Below are 19921 nucleotides of genomic sequence, written 5' to 3'. Positions count from 1 at the left end.
AGCAAGTCCCCGCAGCAATGTTCCAACATTTAGTGGAAAGCCTTCCCAGAAGAGTGGAGGCTGTTAAAGCAGCAAAGGCAGGAGCAACTCCATATTAATGCCCATGATTTTGGAAAGAGATGTTTGACGAGCAGGTGTCCACATACTTTTGGTCATGTTTTGTAGGTTTTGGGTAGAATTTTCCTTTAATAATATCTTTATAAAGTGAGTTACCTCCATACAAGTCACTTTGAGACCCAGTGAAAATTAGTAATGATAAAAGATCCAATCCAATCCACAATTAATCTACATGAATAGAGAGAAGAAACTGTTGGATAATGTCTTCCATTTTGTTGTTGCTTAAAGTAATATCCAGACAGACAAGTTTAGTCACACAATGACTTGCCTGACAGAGCACTCAGGTGTGTATGAGCAGGCAGCTCTTACTCTTCACTGTCTCTGCATCTGTGCCTTTGTGTCAGTGTGTGTTAGGGTTGAATGGCGGGAACTCGGTTACTGAGATTTACTGCCCTAAACCCCTCCCTTTTCCCTGGATAAATAACTGCCAGAAACCGATAAATTATTATAAATGATTTACATGAACAGCATGGTGTGAAATGGAACTGTTCAATTATATGCAATGTCTATATCTGGCTTGTCTATGGCCTCTGCATGATGAATCAACGCTGAGGGTGGGGACAGACAGCCCATCTCAGTATGGAGTTCACAGTGCATGTAGATCTATCATCTCATCATGGTAACTTTTTTTCTTGTGACAGGTAGACATACATTTGTTACAGCATAGCCTATACTACGGTAATATAAAGACTGAATGCACGTCTAATTTACCCATATCCATCTGGCTTTCGTGGGTCACCTTGTTTTTTTAATTGTAAAGATTATAATTTTTTGGTAAGGAATTTTTCTTAGAGAACTGCACTTCCCGATTTGGCCTCGTTTTTCATCAATGCTCGTTAAGGAATGCTACATGCCATGACTGAAGGCAAACGAGTTGTCTTCTGGGTGTGGTTTCATTTGGGTGTTTTTTGGGGGGGGGGGTGTCTGCCGTTTAATCACAACAAACAAGGGCTAATTCAGTTTTATGTGGGAGCTAAAGTAGAGAAGAAGAAGAAAATAGAACGTAAAACCGTCGATGACCTTGTGTTAAGCCAAGCTGTCAGAAGCTAGTTAGCATAGCCTGTCTAATGTTAGCTAGCTGATATTTCTCTGTCAAATTACAGTTTTGCTAAGATAGCAAGAAACAGTGTCTGGAATCAAATAATATAGATGACTTGGTTAGAGAAGAGTTTCTAGTACACATGTTTTTCATTTAGTTCCAACATCACTAGAGCGGCTACCATATTGCTACTGAAATAAACCTATTACTGTGGTCAGAGCTGAGAGGACGTGCTGCACCAACTCAATGCCATACAAATTCCTGAATCAAAGTAAATGTATTTTATGAAGCCCTTTTTACATTAGAAGTTGTCACAAAATGCTTTACAGATACCCAGCCTAAAACCCCAAACAGCAAGCAATGCGCAGGCAGAAGCACATAAGACCAGTCTACATATTAATTTATTTGCACCTCTTTCATCCTACAAACTAGCTATGAGCTTCTGTTTAGAGAACCAACATGTATCAAGCATGGTACTAGTTGAGCTGCTCCAGTTGTGTGTTATTGGGCCCTGGGAGGCCTCCCATACTGATTTGGGAGTACAATATTAAAGTATTACATCCCTGACAAAAACACACACACACAGCTCTGACCTGCAGCTCTCTGAGCTGCCCTTCATCAGTCACGCGAACTAACATCATGCAGTTTGGGAGATACACCTGCAGTTTGGGAGACACTGCTGTAGTTTGGGAGACACTGCTGTAGTTTGGGAGACACTGCTGTAGTTTGGGTGACACTGCTGTAGTTTGGGAGACACTGCTGTAGTTTGGGAGACACTGCTGCAGTTTGGGAGACACTGCTGTAGTTTGGGTGACACTGCTGTAGTTTGGGAGACACTGCTGTAGTTTGGGAGACACTGCTGTAGTTTGGGAGACACTGCTGTAGTTTGGGAGACACTGCTGCAGTTTGGGAGACACTGCTGTAGTTTGGGAGACACTGCTGTAGTTTTGGGTCATTTCTTATGGTTTGTTACAGTTTGCAGTAGTTGCTGTAGTTTGCGGTAGTTTGCTACTTTTTAGGCCTCATCACTGTCTATTGTTCTCTGTCCAATGCTGACAGCTGGTTCGCACTCTCACTGTTTGGTTTGGAGCGCACAGCACTTTGCAGTTTGTAAAAACAAGTGATTTTAATTTTGGAAATCTGTTCCAAAGTATTCCCACTCATAATAGATATATGTGATCGTACACAAATGTAAGCAAGGTTTGAAATTGTTTAGGTCAAATCTGATATCTGTTTCGGCTTATTGCGGTCAATTTGCAGTATACAAATGATTTGTAATTATGTTCCGGGCCCCTGACCATTCAAGAAGAAAATTGTCCTGCGGTTGAATCTAGTTGATAATCCCTGATATAAGGTGTCCACCCACTCTGCCTAGAGTCTACTAAAATATGAAAACACTACATGTCATGTCTCAAAATCAATGTACTGTATATACCTCTGTTATTGTTTTATGTCCTGCGGATTCAACAAGAAAGATGATGAGTTCAATGGGAAAGTGAGTCTGTCAAGTAGCCAGTGGCCTCAGTTCCTGCACAGCATCCAGACTAGCTGATGAGATGGAATTTTCAAGATTTAGGATCACCTTTTTCCTCTGGCCATCATTGATTTAGTCACCCTAATTCTGGCCACCCTTCAAGGGTAAAAACTCCAATAACTTTTGAACGGATTATGATAGAGACATGAGGTTTGGACTTTTGGTTTCCCTAGAGGATTGTCTAGTCACCTATACTTTATTATTTTACCCATTGGTCAAAAGATTGATTGGACACCCTACAGTATACTATTTATTTTGTGCTGCCATAGAACTGCATAAACCAATTGTTTTAATTATAATAAATTATTTTCTATTGACCTTTCATGTTCCTATGTGGCAGGCCTCCTGTCTTGTACATTCCGTTTCTTTCTCCAATTCCTTCACATTGCTTAGACCGTGAGGAAGTGACCGTAGACTTTTTGCTTTGTACTGCTATACAATTGCCACAGTCGTACTAATATAACTCACATGTAGGCCATCTGCGTCTTGGCTAGTAGATTTTCCTCGCTCCTATTGGCAGTAGGATTCATTATTTTGATTGAAATCTGCTCTCGGTAGCAATCGCTGCCATCTTCAAGTTGTTATTGTGGTAAGTGTCATGGTAACTAGCTTGGATTGAGTTGGCCTCTTCTTGGTTATAGGCTTTGGTCTTAGGCCTCAGTAAGATTCATACCATTAAGATGACTTTAGCTCATTGAGGAGAAATACCTGAAATTTAAAGAACAAGGATATGTTCGCTGTGCAAACAGAGAGCAGAGAGTTGGATAGAGATGTGTTTGAGGTATTACCAGGAATGGTAAATGGTGTGTTTGTTCTGACACACATTAACAGACTCTGTTAGAACTTGCCACGACTGTGGGCTCGTTTCCTGCAGGGATCACATACACATTCTGAATGTATTCATTCATTGTACTTTAAGTCACTTTGGATAGAAGCTTCTAACTTTGTCTATGTGGCAAAGATATAGTTTTTACTGTTTATTTCATCATCCGCTTCATACAGGTCTAATGATACTGGATAGAAACAATAAAAAGTACATTGTATAATGTTAGTACAGTTTATAGCCCCTGACCATCAATAGCTGATCTGAGCTCGTAGTCATACAGATTGGCAGACAATGATTGGATTTAGCTTAATAGAAACAAATCTTCTTGTCTCTGGATTTTCGTTCTATTTCTGTCTGTGGACATCATGTTCATTCACATTAAATACTTCTGTCTTTATTCTTCTTAGTCTCTACTATTCTCCATCCAGACAGAGAGGGGTATAGAGAAGCGATGGAGACAAGGGTGAGATGATGGGAGAGGAGGATCAATTAGAGAGAGAGGGAGAGGAGCGATATATACATACGTTTAGTACCGTAAATCATTCAGGGATTGTCAAGCATTTATAGAAGCCCCATTTTTACTGTATATCTGATAGTTTTACAGCTAACAAATTAACGTCCTCATTATTCCTATCTCTTGCTGGTGTTTAATAAAAGACTGTGTAAATGTTCTCCTTCCACGGTTAAATATAGTCTTGTCTGTTTGATCGTAAAGACAGCTCCTCTGTTTCGATCCTCTCACACTCCTATGTGCTTCTCTTTTCCTTCCTGTATGTGTTTACATAGTGTGTGAAAAAAAACGAGAGATAGAAAGAAAATCAGACGACAGAGAGAGATACGGAGAGCGAGGCAGACAGACACAGAAGGAGAGACAGCTACAGCAAGAGAGAGGGATACAGATACGGAGAGGGAGAGCTAGGCAGTCAGGGAGGCAGCCAGACACAGAAGGAGAGACAGCTACAGCTACAGTGAGAGTGAGGGATACAGATGCGGAGAGGGAGAGCGAGGCAGACAGACACAGAAGGAGAGACAGCTACAGCAAGAGAGAGGGATACAGATACGGAGAGGGAGAGCGAGGCAGACAGACACAGAAGGAGAGACAGCTACAGCAAGAGAGAGAGGGATACAGATACGGAGAGGGAGAGCGAAGCAGACAGACACAGAAGGAGAGACAGCTACAGTAAGAGAGAGGGATACAGATGCGGAGAGGGAGAGCGAGGCAGACAGACACAGAAGGAGAGACAGCTACAGCAAGAGAGAGAGGGATACAGATACGGAGAGGGAGAGCGAGGCAGACAGACACAGAAGGAGGGACAGCTACAGCAAGAGAGAGAGGGATACAGATACGGAGAGGGAGAGCGAGGCAGACAGGGAGGCAGCCAGACACAGAAGGAGAGACGGCTACAGCAAGAGAGAGGGATACAGATGCGGAGAGGGAGAGCGAAGCAGACAGACACAGAAGGAGAGACAGCTACAGTGAGAGAGAGGGATACAGATGCGGAGAGGGAGAGCGAGGCAGACAGACACAGAAGGAGAGACAGCTACAGCTACAGTGAGAGTGAGGGATACAGATACGGAGAGGGAGAGCGAGGCAGACAGACACAGAAGGAGAGACAGCTACAGCAAGAGAGAGGGATACAGATACGGAGAGGGAGAGCTAGGCAGTCAGGGAGGCAGCCAGACACAGAAGGAGAGACAGCTACAGCTACAGTGAGAGTGAGGGATACAGATACGGAGAGGGAGAGCGAGGCAGACAGACACAGAAGGAGAGACAGCTACAGCAAGAGAGAGGGATACAGATGCGGAGAGGGAGAGCGAGGCAGACAGACACAGAAGGAGAGACAGCTACAGCAAGAGAGAGGGATACAGATACGGAGAGGGAGAGCTAGGCAGACAGACACAGAAGGAGAGACAGCTACAGCAAGAGAGAGAGGGATACAGATACGGAGAGGGAGAGCTAGGCAGACAGACACAGAAGGAGAGACAGCTACAGCGAGAGAGAGGGATACAGATACGGAGAGGGAGGCAGACAGGGAGGCAGACAGACACAGAAGGAGACAGCTACAGTGAGAGAGAGGGATAGAGATACGGAGAGCAAAGCAGACAGGGAGGCAGACAGACACAGAAGGAGAGACAGCTACAGCGAGAGAGAGGGATACAAATGCGGAGAGCGAGGCAGACAGGGAGGCAGACAGACAGAAGGAGAGACAGCTACAGCGAGAGAGAGGGATACAGATACGGAGAGGGAGAGCAAGGCAGACAGGGAGGCAGACAGACAGAAGGGGAGACAGCTACAGCAAGAGAGAGGGATACAGATACGGATACGGAGAGGGAGAGCGAGGCAGACAGAACCCGAAGGAGAGACACCTACAGCAAGAGAGAGGGATACAGATACGGATACGGAGAGGGAGAGCAAGGCAGACAGAACCCGAAGGAGAGACACCTACAGCAAGAGAGAGGGATACAGATACGGATACGGAGAGGGAGAGCGACTCAGGCAGACACAGAAGGAGAGACAGCTACAGTGAGAGAGAGGGATACAGATGCGGATACGGAGAGGGAGAGCGAGGCAGACAGACACAGAAGGAGAGACAGCTACAGTGAGAGAGAGGGATACAGATACGGATACGGAGAGGGAGAGCGACTCAGGCAAACACAGAAGGAAAGACAGCTACAGTGAGAGAGAGGGATACAGATACGGATACAGATACAGAGAGGGAGAGCGAGGAAGACAGACACAGATGGAGAGACAGCTACAGTGAGAGAGAGGGATACAGATACGGATACGGAGAGGGAGAGCGAGGCAGACAGACACAGATGGAGAGACAGCTACAGTGAGAGAGTGGGTGAAAGGCAGGGATGGACATTGAATTCTTTATTGATCTTGTCAGCCCCTGAGCTATCAATTGCCCCTTAGTTCCAGATTGAATCGATAGGTAATTAGTGGGTGGTACATAGTAGAGACTAAAACACAGTGCCTGTGGCTCGGTAGGCTTCTGATAGCAGAGCTTCTGTTCTCCACAGCAGATGTACTGGGACACTGGATATTACGTCACTCCTCTACTACCACTGAGTATGAGAAAGGAGTTCTGATTTGTTACTACCACACCAGTGCTGATAATGTGTGTCTTAATGAGGTATAGAGAGCTTATCCATGCCATGAACATGATCTTTAAAATCCAGGCTAGCGGGCAGGGTTGAAGTACTCTATTGAGTCTATGGAAAAAGTTAACACTTTCCTCATGTTCGGCCTTTAATTTAACTGCCAATTAATAAACTGAACCAACTGAAAATATATCTGTAGAAGTAGTTTAGTATTCAAATTCGTTCTCCGAGTGTTTTTTCCAAATGTTTGCCTTTTCAATGTAACGTGAGCTAGCAGCCAGCTGTACTGTGTATGTTTGATCGGCATTCTGACAGCTTCCCTCTGAATTCCTTTTATCTTCTAAGTCAGGGGTGTCAAACTCAATCAGCACATGAGCCATATTGGAAAAAAACACAACAAATTCGTGGGCCAGACATAGCCTATTATGTTTTTTTACGTACAAACAATTGGCCCAAACTGGCTATTGTTTTATTTGAAAACATATGGCCCTCTTGTAATATCCAACATAGCGTTTTAAAATATTAAAACAAAATCAAATCAAATTTCATTAGTCACATCCGCTGAATACAACAGGTCTTACAGAGAAATGCTTAATTACGAGTCCCTAACCAACAATGCAGTTGAAACAAATAGGGATAAGAAGAAGAAATAAAAGTAACAAGTAATTAAAGAGCAGCAGTAAAATAACAGTAGCGAGACTATATACAGGTGGGTACCGGTACAGAGTCAATGTGCGGGGGCACCAGTTAGTTGAGGGAATATTGTATGTACATGTTGGTAGAGTTATTAAAGGGACTATGTATAGATGATAACAACAGAGAGTAGCAGTGGTGTAAAAGAGGGGGGGAAATGCAAATAGTCTGGGTAGCACTTTGATTAGCTGTTCAGGAGTCTTATGACTTGGGGGTAGAAGCTGTTTAGAAGCCTCTTGGACCTAGACTTGGTGCTCCGGTACCGTTTGCCGTGCAGTAGCAGAGAGAACAGTCTATAACTAGGGTGGCTGGAGTCTTTGACAATTTTTAGGGCCTTTCTCTGACACCGCCTGGTATATAGGTCCTGGATGGCAGGAAGCTTGGCCCCAGTGATGTACTGGGCCGTATGCACTACCCTCTGTAGTGCCTTGCGGTCGGAGGCCGAGCAGTTGCCATACCAGGCAGTGATGCAACCCGTCACGATGCTTTCGATAGGGCAGGTTTAGAACCTTTTGAGGATCTGAGGACCCATTCCAAATCTTTTCAGTCTCCTGAGGAGACTCTCTTTTTTGTGCCCTCTTCACGACTGTCTTGGTGTGCTTGGACAATGTTAGTTTGTTGGTGATGTGGACACCAAGGAACTTGAAGCTCTCAACCTGCTCCACTGCAGTCCCATCGATGACAATAGGGGTGTGCTCGGTCCTCCTTTTCCTGTAGTCCTCAATCATCCCCTTTGTCTTGATCACGTTGAGGGAGAGGTTGTTGTCCTGGCACCACATGGCCAGGTCTCTGACCTCCTCCCTATAGGCTGTCTCATCATTGTTGGTGATCAGGCCTACCACTGTTGTGTCATCGGCAAACTTAATGATGGTGTTGGAGTCGTGCCTCGCTGTGCAATCATGAGTGAACAGATAGTACAGGAGGAGACTGAGCACGCACCACTGAGGGGCCCCTGTGTTGAGGATCAGCATGGCGGATGTGTTGTTACCTACCCTCACCACCTGGGGGCGGCCGGTCAGGAAGTCCAGGATCCAGTTGCAGAGGGAGGTGTTTTGTCCCAGGGTCCTTAGCTTATTGATGAGCTTTGAGGACACTATGGTGTTGAACGCTGAGCTGTAGTCAATGAATTGCAAACTCACATAGGTGTTCCTTTTGTTCAGGTGGGAAAGGGCTGTGTGGAGTGCAATAGAGATTGCATCATCTGTGGATCTGTTGGGGCGATATGCAAATTCGGGTGGGTCTAGGGTTTCTGGGATAATGGTGTTGATTCAAAGCACTTCATGGCTACAGACGTGAGTGCTGTCATGACGTTGGCCTGTGATGTCAGTATGAATATGTATGACATCAATATGATGTCAGTTCGGTTGTCATCTGAGACATTATGACTGATGACAGGACGACATAAACTGTATCTGGGAAAGTCTACCCATTATAGTTATCAGATTCACATGGAATTGTTGTGCAATTCAAATGTTTAAAAATGAAATTATTTGTGAAAAGATTAAATGTAATTTTAGCTTCCAAATGAGAGATTTGGGTTTTCATAAGGTTAGGGCTCTGCTCAATCAGTGGCCCGCCCCTGTGAAGAGACATGGGTTATAAACTATGAAACACACCCTTTTCCTCCACTATATAAGCCCTTGACGAAAATGTAACCTCCTGTTCTGGGTACATTAGGATGACGGTCCAATGTCAGAAAGATTCAGATAATAACTACAGAACGAAGCCAACCTCAGCGTGAGCTTTGGTTGCGAATGGTATAAACTTTGAACTCTTATTCGCTACAGAAGTGATACCTCCTAGCCATTGAGTTAGCAGCGGCCGCTGTAAACGTGGGCTAGGAAAGGACGGACAGAGTATCCCATCTACCACACAACAACGACACTACAACGTAATTTGTTCACCACCAGAGACACTCTTCAAAGGACTCTGTTGGGCAAAACGGCCTTCCATCTACCACCAACCTATTGAATCGCAGCTCAGAGTAAATATTTATTGCATTTTCCTTTTCCAAATGGGCGGTAATTTAGAATGCATAAGATTCTGTATTTACGATAGAGTAGCTGCCTACGGCCCGATAGAGACATCGCTTCTCCCTTTGTTCTTCAGTCTTCCCGCTCTTTCACTCAAACACAACCCCCTTTTCTTTGTGTAACCAGCTGTCATATCTGTTCTGTCCGCTAGGGAGGTTTTCCTTTATGACATAATTTGTAATCAAGGTATGATTCATTCTGTGTATATGTAATTCTGTGGGATTAGTTAGGTATTTAGTAAATAAATAATTCAACCCAATTTTGTATTGCTGATTCAACTTGTTAGCCAGGGTTCGGGAAGCTAACCAAGAATTTACAACTTTCAGATGAGACTGAAATAAGGTGACGATTAATATTGACTGCTATTGATGTAAAATATTACTAGGTCTTTAAGAGTTTATTCGGAATATAACTGCTCTATAAATATTATTTTGTGGTGCCCCGACTTTCTAGTTAATTACATTTACATGATTAGCTCAATCAGGTAATATTAATTACAGAGAAAGGATTTTATAGAATAGCACGTCATATCACTTAATCCGGCATAGCCAAAGACACGACAGTGCTACGGGACGGTAGTCATTTAGGCAGGTTACCTAAGTGTTGTGTTCTTGGGCACAGAAAATATGGTGGTCTGCTTAAAACATGTTGGTATTACAGACTCGGACAAATAAAACAAATTTTTATTTGTCACATACACATGGTTAGCAGATGTTAATGCGAGTGTAGTGAAATGCTTGTGCTTCTAGTTCCTACCATGCAGTAATGTCTAAGAAGTAATCTAACAATTTCACAACAACTACCTTATACAAACAAGTGTAAAGGAATGAATAAGAATATGTACATAAAAATATGTGGATACGCAATGGCCGAACGGAATAGGCAAGATGCAGTAGATTGTATAGAGTACAGTATATACATATGAGATGAGTAATGTAGGATATGTAAACATTATATAAAGTGGCATTGTTTAAAGTGGCTAGTGATACATTTATTCCATCAAATGTTCTATTATTAAAGTGGCTAGAGATTTGAGTCAGTACGTTGGCAGCAGCCACTCAATGTTAGTGATGGCTGTTTAAAAGTCTGATGGCATTGAGATAGAAGCTGTTTTTCAGTCTCTCGGTCCCTGCTTTGATGCACCTGTACTGACCTCGCCTTCTGGATGATAGCGGGGTGAACAGGCAGTGGCTCGGGTGGTTGTTGTCCTTGATGATCTTTTTGGCCTTCCTGTGACATCGGGTGGTGTAGGTGTCCTGGAGGGCAGGTAGTTTACCCCCGGTGATGCGTTGTGCAGACCTCACTAACCTCTGGAGAGCCTTACGGTTGTGGGCGGAGCAGTTGCCGTACCAGGCGGTGATACAGCCCGACAGGATGCTCTCGATTGTGCACCTGTAAAAGTTTGTGAGTGTTTTTGTTGACAAGCCGAATTTCTTCAGCCTCCTGAGGTTGAAAAGTAATATGGACACTTACCACGCTGCACCTTGGTCCTCTTCTCCTTCTCCCGACGACAGCCGTTACACTAGTCTCTCAAAGCACTTCATGATGACGGTGAGTGCTACGGGGCGATAGTAATTTAGCTCAGTTACCTTAGCTTTCTTAGGAACAGGAACAATGGCGGCCCCCTTGAAGCATGTGGGAACAGCAGACTGCGATAAGGATTGATTGAATATGTCCATAAACACACCAGCCAGCTGGTCTGCGCATGCTCTGAGGACACGGCTAGGGATGCCGTCTGGGCCGGCAGCCTTGAGAGGGTTAACACATTTAAATGTTTCACTTACGTTGGCTGCAGTGAAGGAGAACCTGCAGGTTTTGGTAGCGGGCCGTGTCGGTGGCACTGTATTGTCCTCAAAGCGAGCAAAGAAGTTGTTTGCCTCGAAGCGAGCATAGAAGTAGTTTAGCTCGTCTGGTAGGCTCGTGTCACTGGGCAGCTCTTGCTTCCCTTTGTATTCTGTAATTGTTTGCAAGCCCTGCCACATCCAACGAGCGTCAGAGCCGGTGTAGTACGATTCAATCCTAGTCCTTTATTGGCGCTTTGCCTGTTTGATTGTTTGTCGGAGGGCATAGCGGGATTTCTTACAAGCTTACAGGTTAGAGGGCTCCCGAGTGGCGCAGTGGTCTAAGACACTGCATCTCAGTGCAAGAGGCGTCACAATGCTTTTAGTTTTAGAAATAATAACTTATTCCTTGCCACCCACTCTGAAACTAACTGCAGCTCTTTGTTGAGTGTTGCAGTCATTTCAGTCGCTGTAGTAGCTGACGTGTATAGCGTTGAGTCATCCGCATGCATAGAAACGTTGGCTTTCCTCAAAGTCAGTGGCATGTCGTTAGTAAAAATTGGAAAAAGCATCACATTCGGCCGTGACTGGGAGTCCCATAGGGCAGCGCGCAATTGGCCCAGCGCCGTCCGGGTTTGGCCGGGGTAGACCGTCATTGTAAATAATAATTTGTTCTTAACTGACTTGCCTAGTTAAATAAAGGTTAAATAAATTAAAAAAATATATAATACTAAAATAGAGTCCCGCTCCTTGAAAGCAGCAGATCTAGCCGTTAGCTCAGTGCGGTTGTTGCCTGTAATCGATGGCTTCGGAATACAGCTCATGCAATGCTGTCTTAGTGCCAGCCTGTCTGTGGTGTTATGTAAACAGCTACGAAAAATACTGATGAAAACTCTAGGTATTTGTATTTATTCTCAATCTCTATTTGGCAGCAGCTACTCTTCCTGGGGTCCAGCAAAATTAAGGTAGTTTATACAATTTTAAAACATTACAATACATTCACAGATTTCACAGGAGTAGGGGCCTGTGTGAGGAGTAGGGGCCTGTGTGCCCTCAGGCCCCTACTCCTCCACTACAACATATCTACACTACTAAATCCATGTGTATGTATAGTGTGTATGTTATTGTGTGTGTGTGTGTATGCATGTCTGTGCCCATGTTTGTGTTGCTTCACAGTCCCCGCTGTTCCAAGGTGTTTTTAATCTGTTTTTTAAATCTAATTTTACTGCTTGCGTCAGTCACTTGATGTGGAATAGAGTTCCATGTAGTCATGGCTCTATGTAGTACTGTGTGACTCCCATAGTCTGTTCTGGACTTGGGGACTGTGAAGAGACCTCTTGTGGCATGTCTTGTGAGGTATGCATGGGTGGCCAGCTGTGTGCCAGTAGTGCTTTTAGTTTTAGAAATATTTAGGGATAACTTATTCCTTGCCACCCACTCTGAAGCTAACTGCAGCTCTTTGTTGAGTGTTGCAGTCATTTCAGTCGCTGTAGTAGCTAACATGTATAGCGTTGAGTCATCCGCATGCATAGAAACTCTGGCTTTACTCAAAGTCAGTGGCATGTCGTTAGTAAAAATTGGAAAAAGCAAGGGGCCTAAACAGCTACCCTGGGGATTTCCTGATTCTAACTGGATTATATTTGATAGGCTTCCATTAAAGAACACCCTCGAAGTTCTGTTAGACAAGTAACTCTTTTTCCACATTATAGCAGGGGGTGTAAAGCCATAACACAAATTTTTTCAGCAGCAGACTATGATCGATAATGTCAAAAGCTGCATTGAAGTCAAACAAGACAGCCCCCACAATCATTTTATCAATTTCTCTCAGCCAATCATCAGTCATTTGTGTAAAGCTGACTGCTGTGTCTGCTGTGCTTGTTGGGTGTCCTTCCCTATAAGCATGCTGAAATTCTGTTGTCGATTTGTTTACTGTAAAATAACATTGTATCTGGTCAAACACAATTTTTCCCAGAAGTTTACTAAGGGTTGGTAACAGGCTGATTGGTCGGCTATTTGAGTCAGTAAAGGGGGCTTTACTATTCTTGGGTAGCGGAATGACTTTAGCTTCCCTCCAGGCCTGAGGGCACACACTCTCTAGTAGGCTTAAATTGAAGATGTGGCAAATAGTAGTGGCAATATCGCCTGCTATTATCCTCCCTCAGTAATTTTCCATCTAGATTGTCAGATCCTGCTGGCTTGTCATTGTTGATAGACAACAATACTTTGTTCACCTCTTCCACACTGACTTTACAGAATTCAAAAGTACAATTATTGTCTTTCATAATTTGGTCTGATATACTTGGATGTGTAGTGTCTGCGTTTGTTGCTGGCATGTCATCTCTAAGTTTGCTTATCTTGCCACTGAAAGTCATTAAAGTAGTTTGCAATATCAGTGGGCTTTGTGATGAATGAGCCATCTGATTCAATGAATGAAGGAGCCTAGTTGGCTTTTTTTCCCCAAGAATTTCATTTAAGGTGCCCCAAAGCTTTTTACTATATTTCTTTATATAATTTGTTTTTGTTTCATAGTGTAGTTTTTTTTTCTTTTCATTTTGTTAAGTCACATGATTTCTTAATTTGCAGTACGTTTGCCAATCAGTTGGGCTGCCAGACTTAATTGCCATACCTTTTGCCTCGTCCCTCTCAACCATACAATTTTTCAATCCCTCATCAATCCAGGGGTATTTAACCGTTTTTACAGTCGTTTTATTAATGGGTGCGTGTTTATTAGTAACTGGAATAAGTAGTTTCATAAATGTGTCAAGTGCAGCGTCTGGTTGCTCCTCATTACACACCACAGGCCAGCAAATATTCTTTATATCATCAACATATGAATCACTACAAAGCTTATTGTATGACCTTTTACACACTATATTAGGCCCAGCCTTTGGAACTTTGGTATTCCTAAATATGGCTATTATATTGTGATCACTACATCCTTTGGATTTGGATACTGCTTTAAAGCAAATATCTGCAGCATTAGAAAATATGTGATCAATACATGTTGATGATTTAATTCCTGTGCTGTTTGTAACTACCCTGGTAGGTTGACTGATAACCTGAACCAGGTTGCAGGCACTGGTTACAGTTTGAAGTTTTTTAACTGAGTGGGCAGCTTGATGATAGCCAGTCAATATTTAAATCACCCAGAAAATATACTTCTCTGTTGATATCACATACATTATCAAGCATTTCACACATATTATCCAGATACTGACTGTTAGCACTTGTTGGTCTATATCAGCTTCCCACAAGAATGGGCTTTAGGTGAGGCAGATGAACCTGTAGCCATATTACTTCAACAGTATTTAACATTAGATCTTCTCTAAGCTTTACAGGAATGTGTTTCTGAATATAGTGTGGTCTACAGCTTATCATGAGATACTCTTCCTCAGGCGAGCAATAGCTTGAGACTTCCTTAGATATCATGCACCAGCTGTTATTTACAAAAATACATAGACCGCCGCCCATTGTCTTACCAGACGCCGCTGTTCTATCCTGCCGGTACATCGTATAACCAGCTAGCTGTATGTTGATAGTGTCGTCGTTCAGCCACGACCCCGTGAAGCGTAAGATATTGCAGTGTTGAATGTCCTGTTGGTAGTTTAATCTTCCGCATAGGTCATTGATTTTATTCTCCAAAGATTGCACGTTTGCTAGCAGAATGGAAGGAAGTGGGGGTTTATTCGATCGCCTACGAATTCTCCGAAGGCAGCCCGCCCTCTTGCTCCTTTTTCTCTGGCTCCCCTTCACGCAAATCGCGGGGATCTGAGCCTGTTCCCGAGAAAGCAGTATATTATTTGTTTTGGGCTGTTAGACTCTTTAAAAGGAAAAAAAGGATTCTGCTAGTCCATGGTGAGGAATCGCAGTCCTGATGTCCAGAAGTTATTTTCGGTCATAAGAGACGGTAGCGGCAACATTATGTACAAAATAAGTTAAAAAAAATAAGTTGCAAATAAACGAACAAAAAAACACAATAATTTGGGGACACGTAGAACGTAAGCCTTCTTCTCCTGCGGCATTTTACTGAAGAGATAAATAATATTGCTTGCAGATGTGCATAATATTCTGAGACCCTAATCAAAAAGTATTTATTAACTCCAAATAACAAACACGTAGCTATATGTTGTAGTAACATTTCAACTTTTTTTCACTGCATGGAACACTGGTACAGTTGAGTGCTGCATTGTTGTATGGTATGCTCAAAATGTGTTGTAGTTGAGTAGCCAGCCTAGACTACTGCTCAAATGTTGCTGTTATAGGCCTACATGTTTCTCCTTTTTATGGTGTTTTATTGCAAGGTTTTGTTTTTAGGTTATTCATTGTCAAGCTTTAAAAACCGAAGCTAGACTGTACTGTATCTGTACACTTTCCCTCCGCTGCGCGCTGTAAACCGGACACACAAAAGAAAAGAAAAAAAGGGACAAGAAAGCAAAGCAATTGACAGTCCATTTACAGATGAGAGCGCATCAGGCTGTAATTTCATAAAGTAGTTGTAATTTCATAAAGTAGCTGACTCAACTGTTGACTCATTTATACTCGCGTGTGTGTCCTATTGTCCTATAGTAGTTATTTATAACCGCGTGTGAATATTTTATCTTTAACTTGTTGACAACCAAGATGACATTTTCTGTAGGCTACAGCAATAGACCTGTTGGAACGGAAACTTGGCATGGACATTTAGCCTACACCACGTTTAAACTTTCGGCCTGTGCCATTAGTGATCACATGATACAGCGCGCTGGCTGGCTCGTGTGTGTGTGTGTGTCTTGGAGGGGTGTGTGTGGTAATGCACTGCGGTTTATCGTGTATCACGTTGGCGGTGGTTGCTGTGCAGCGCATCCCGGGCGGTATGGAAGTTGGCCAAAATTAATTGACAACCCAAAATCATTGCGCGGGCTGGATAGAAATGTGCATTCTGTGGAACTGAACGCTTAAAACGTGTCTGCTAAATGGGATATATTACACTGAACAAAAATATAAACGTCACATGCAACAATTTCAAAGATTTTACTGAGTTACCGTTCATAAGGAAGAGTCTATTGAAATAAATTCATTAGGCCATAATCAATGGATTTCACATGACTGGGCAGGGGTGCAGCCATGGGTGGGTCTGGGAGGGCATAGGCCCACCCACTGGGGAGCCAGGCCCAGCCAATCAGAATGAGTTTTTCCCCACAAAATGGCTTCATTACAGACAGGGATGTAAACAAATTGTGCACCAAATTTGAGAGAAATAAGCTTCTTGTGTTTCGGGGGATCATTTTTTTCCAGCTCATGCGTTTATATTTTTGTTCAATGTATATCTGAGGAAGTATACAGCTAATCAGAGGCCAGCTCTCTCTCTCTACTAATGCTGAGTGATTAGTGCTCTTCTAGATTGTTTCATTTCGATTATTAAAAAATAATAACGGTTTTCGATTTCAATTTCCCCCCCCAAAAATTAACAAGAAATGCATTATGAAATGATGACAATAAAATGATTAGAGCTTTCCAAGCCAAAAATAGTGAACATTCAATTGCCAAAATATTGTCTCTGTCAGGTCCACATTGGGTAGACATCAATAGAACATTTTTAAATTACTATGAAGTAATAAAATATTTTAGTTGTGTATATTACTTAGTTTTTATTTGATTACTTTATTATTTTGAATTCCTTAAAGTTATCATCTCGTGCTTGCTCCGGCAGTAGCAGCCTGCCAGCCAGACAAAGTTATCAGAGTTATTTTTGTATTTCTCCCTCAGGCAGGGAGCCCCACCTCCGTCAACGCCCCCTGCAACTTCTCACGAACGTCGGTCACCCCCTCCAACCAGGACATCTGCAGGTACTGTACACACACCTTTAAATAACCGTTGAACTCTAACCCCTGACCTTTAACCCTCCAACCATGACATCTGCTGGTTTACATCCTTCAATTGCATTGGGCTGCTGAGGGCAAGACAGACCCATGGATAGTTGATATTATGAAAGACGGGTCACAGAGGGTGTTGCCTGATGCCAAACAGAATAGATAGGAGCTAGAGTTGGAAGTGAGGAGTACTACACTGTACTGAAGAAGAACACTTTATTATCCATTGTCACATTGTCTGCTTTACACCAACCACAATGTGAAAGGTCATGGAGTTTCCCTGTTTTATTTCTCCATCCTGTTTTCTTTCTTTGAATGCACGCTGGCCTTTTGTTTCATTTCTCTTTTTTTCTACCCCTCTCTCCTACCTCCTGCTTGTCTCTCTTCTCCTCTCTCCTGTACCGGTTTTCCGCTATCATCCGCCTGTCCATGCCTTCATCCCTCCACTCCTCCAACTTCCATCCCTTTACCCCTCCACTCCTCCAACTTCAATCCCTTCATCCCTCCACTCCTCCAACTTCCATCCCTCTATCCCTCCACTCCCCCACACACAGCCTTGCCGCCACATCTCCAGATCAGTGCTCCCAGAAGCCTTTGCAGACCGCCGTGGTTTTATTGAACTCAAACGGCAAAACCTCTCAGGGGTCAGGAGGAGACATCTCCATGACAACCCTCTGCCTGGGCGCACCCCCAGCCTTCAAGCCCCCCAAAGCCCGGGGCGGGGTCTCATTCGGAACGGAATGGTTTTCAGTGCTCCGCCCCTCCACAGTCAATGGGACACTGAAGTTTTCTCGCTCTCTGAACGATGTTGGCCAGCGCATGGATAGTCTCTGTAGTGGACTGCACTTCATAGACCGGACCTGTTCTGAAGGAGAGCTGGAGGTTAAACCCGAACCACCCAACACGGACCGGAAGTCCAAAGCACTCAACGGCAAATCAGCCACACTCCCACACCAGGCCTCAAACCTACCTTCGTTCCCCACGCACACACACACCCACACACACCCTCACCTTGTCCCCTCGTTCACCAACAACTACAAATACCTCAACCCCCAACACTGCCTCCAACCTCCCTCTACCGGCGTCCCCCCTCCTCCTCCTCCTAACTCCCACCTCCACCCTCCCAGCTCCAACCTCCTCCGCCTCTTCCTCCCTTTCTCTCGCTCCTCTACTTCGGCCAGTCTCCAGTGTTCTGAGCTGGGGAGCTATGATTCCCGCCTCCACATCACCAAATCCTCCAGTGCCCTGATGGGGAGCAGCGAGCCTCCCCTGGGGGGAGCAGAGGACCTCTTGGGGGATGACGAGGTGTTTGAGGTCCCCAAGGGAAGGACAGGGGCTGGAATCCCAGGAAGAGATGCTGGCAGCGGGGTAGCGGCTCTCCTCGGGGAAGCCCCCCTCTGCTACATGGACGAAGACAGCGATCTGGACCAGTTTTCGTTCCTGGACCAGTGTTCGTCACCCACCCACTCAGAGAAAACAGGGCCGCTCACGCCAGGCCCGCTCTCTCCCTATTCGCTGTCCGGAGACTGCTGCAGGTGGGTGATTCCTGGATTGTCACCCTGTGCTGTTTTGTGGTAGAGTTCCATAGAATGCCATTGCTGGATCCTGCTCACCCCTCCTGGGACGTGACGTAGTAGAGTCCTGCCCAGCCCATCCTGTGAAGTGGTAGAGCCTTAACACCCCTGTGACGTGACGTGGAAGTAGAGTCCTTTGGTCCACCCCCTTTCAACCTTGCGGTGGTAGAGTCCTGTGGTCCAACCCCTTTCAACCTTGTGGTGGTAGAGTCCTGTGGTCCACCCCCTTTCAACCTTATGGTGGTAGATTCCTGCACGGCACACACTCCCTGCCCCAGCTCAAATTAGGTAGTTGTCCTGGGAGAGCCTGAACACCCCTGTGACGTGACGTGGAAGTAGAGTCCTTTGGTCCAACCCCTTTCAACCTTGCGGGGGTAAAGTCCTGTGGTCCACCCCCTTTCAAACTTGTGGTGGTAGAGTCCTGTGGTCCACCCCCTTTCAACCTTGCGGTGGTAAAGTCCTGTGGTCCACCCCCCTTCAACCTTGTGGTGGTAGAGTCCTGTGGTCCACCCCCTTTCAACCTTGTGGTGGTAGATTCCTATGGTCCACCCCCTTTCAACCTTGCGGTGGTTGAGTCCTTTGGGCCACCCCCTTTCAACCTTGCGGCGGTAGAGTCCTGTGGTCCACCCCCTTTCAACCTTGTGGTGGTAGAGTCCTGTGGTCCACCCCCTTTCAACCTTGTGGTGGTAGATTACTGCACGCCACACACTCCCTGACCCAGCTCAATTGAGGTAGTTGTCCTGGGAGAGAGGAACATGAGCTCTTTGGGGGTGGGTTCAGGCTAGGGATCAACAGGCAGATTATTGGCTTCAAATAGCCTTATAAGGTATGACACACATACGTATACACGCACACATGTATACACACACACACTTTGTGTCAGACCATGGTCGGGTAGCTCATGACCTGACCGGTGTCAGGAGTATGTACTGCGTAGGCGAGTGTAGGTGTGTGAGTGCAAAGCTTGCGTGGGTGTGTTTTATTTTTCTACTTGCTAAGTAGGATTTAAATGATTAACTCTGGCAATCCACAGGGACAGACAGACAGAGAGACAGGCAGACAGAGAGAGGGGCGTGGACGGTGTTCTGACTTGACAGACAGACAGCCAGACAGACAGACAGACAGACAGACAGACAGACAGAAAGACAGCCAGACAGACAGCCAGACAGACAGACAGACAGACAGACAGTCAGAGAGAGAGAGAGGGAAATAGAGAGAGACAGACACACACACAGACACTGGTGGATGATATTCTGACTTGTTACTCTCTATAGAGACCAAGACGAGTATAGAACCTTAAGGAGCTTTGATTGCACTCTATTCCTAAAGTAGTGCACTATAAAGCTACTCTTAGTGGGGTCCAGCAAAAT

At 44.6% G+C, this 19921-nt stretch overlaps 2 protein-coding genes across 7 annotated transcripts in view; both read left to right on the top strand.

The window, feature by feature from the left end:
- The window catches only part of LOC129836534 (E3 ubiquitin-protein ligase MARCHF8-like), a 179302-nt gene that overhangs the window by 119735 nt on the left and 39646 nt on the right, over window positions 1-19921 (top strand). For 4 of the 6 annotated variants that reach the window (XM_055902845.1, XM_055902846.1, XM_055902847.1 and 1 more), the window contains one exon: window positions 16874-16953. The exons of the other annotated variants lie outside the window; for them this stretch is intronic. In XM_055902845.1, coding sequence (XP_055758820.1) covers window positions 16874-16953 — 80 coding nt within the window. The remainder of the gene's footprint in view (window positions 1-16873; window positions 16954-19921) is intronic. 6 annotated transcript variants of the gene reach the window in all.
- On the top strand, window positions 16961-18905 carry LOC129836533 (uncharacterized). The gene has a single exon (XM_055902844.1). It carries the CDS (start codon window positions 17293-17295, stop codon window positions 18553-18555), a length of 1263 nt encoding a protein of 420 aa, XP_055758819.1. The 5' UTR covers window positions 16961-17292; the 3' UTR covers window positions 18556-18905.

This window comes from Salvelinus fontinalis, chromosome 37 (assembly GCF_029448725.1).
Source record: "Salvelinus fontinalis isolate EN_2023a chromosome 37, ASM2944872v1, whole genome shotgun sequence".
Lineage (NCBI taxonomy): Eukaryota > Metazoa > Chordata > Actinopteri > Salmoniformes > Salmonidae > Salvelinus > Salvelinus fontinalis.
The sequence above is the reverse complement of the archived record's forward strand: the minus strand, read 5'-3'. Positions and strand labels throughout refer to the sequence as shown.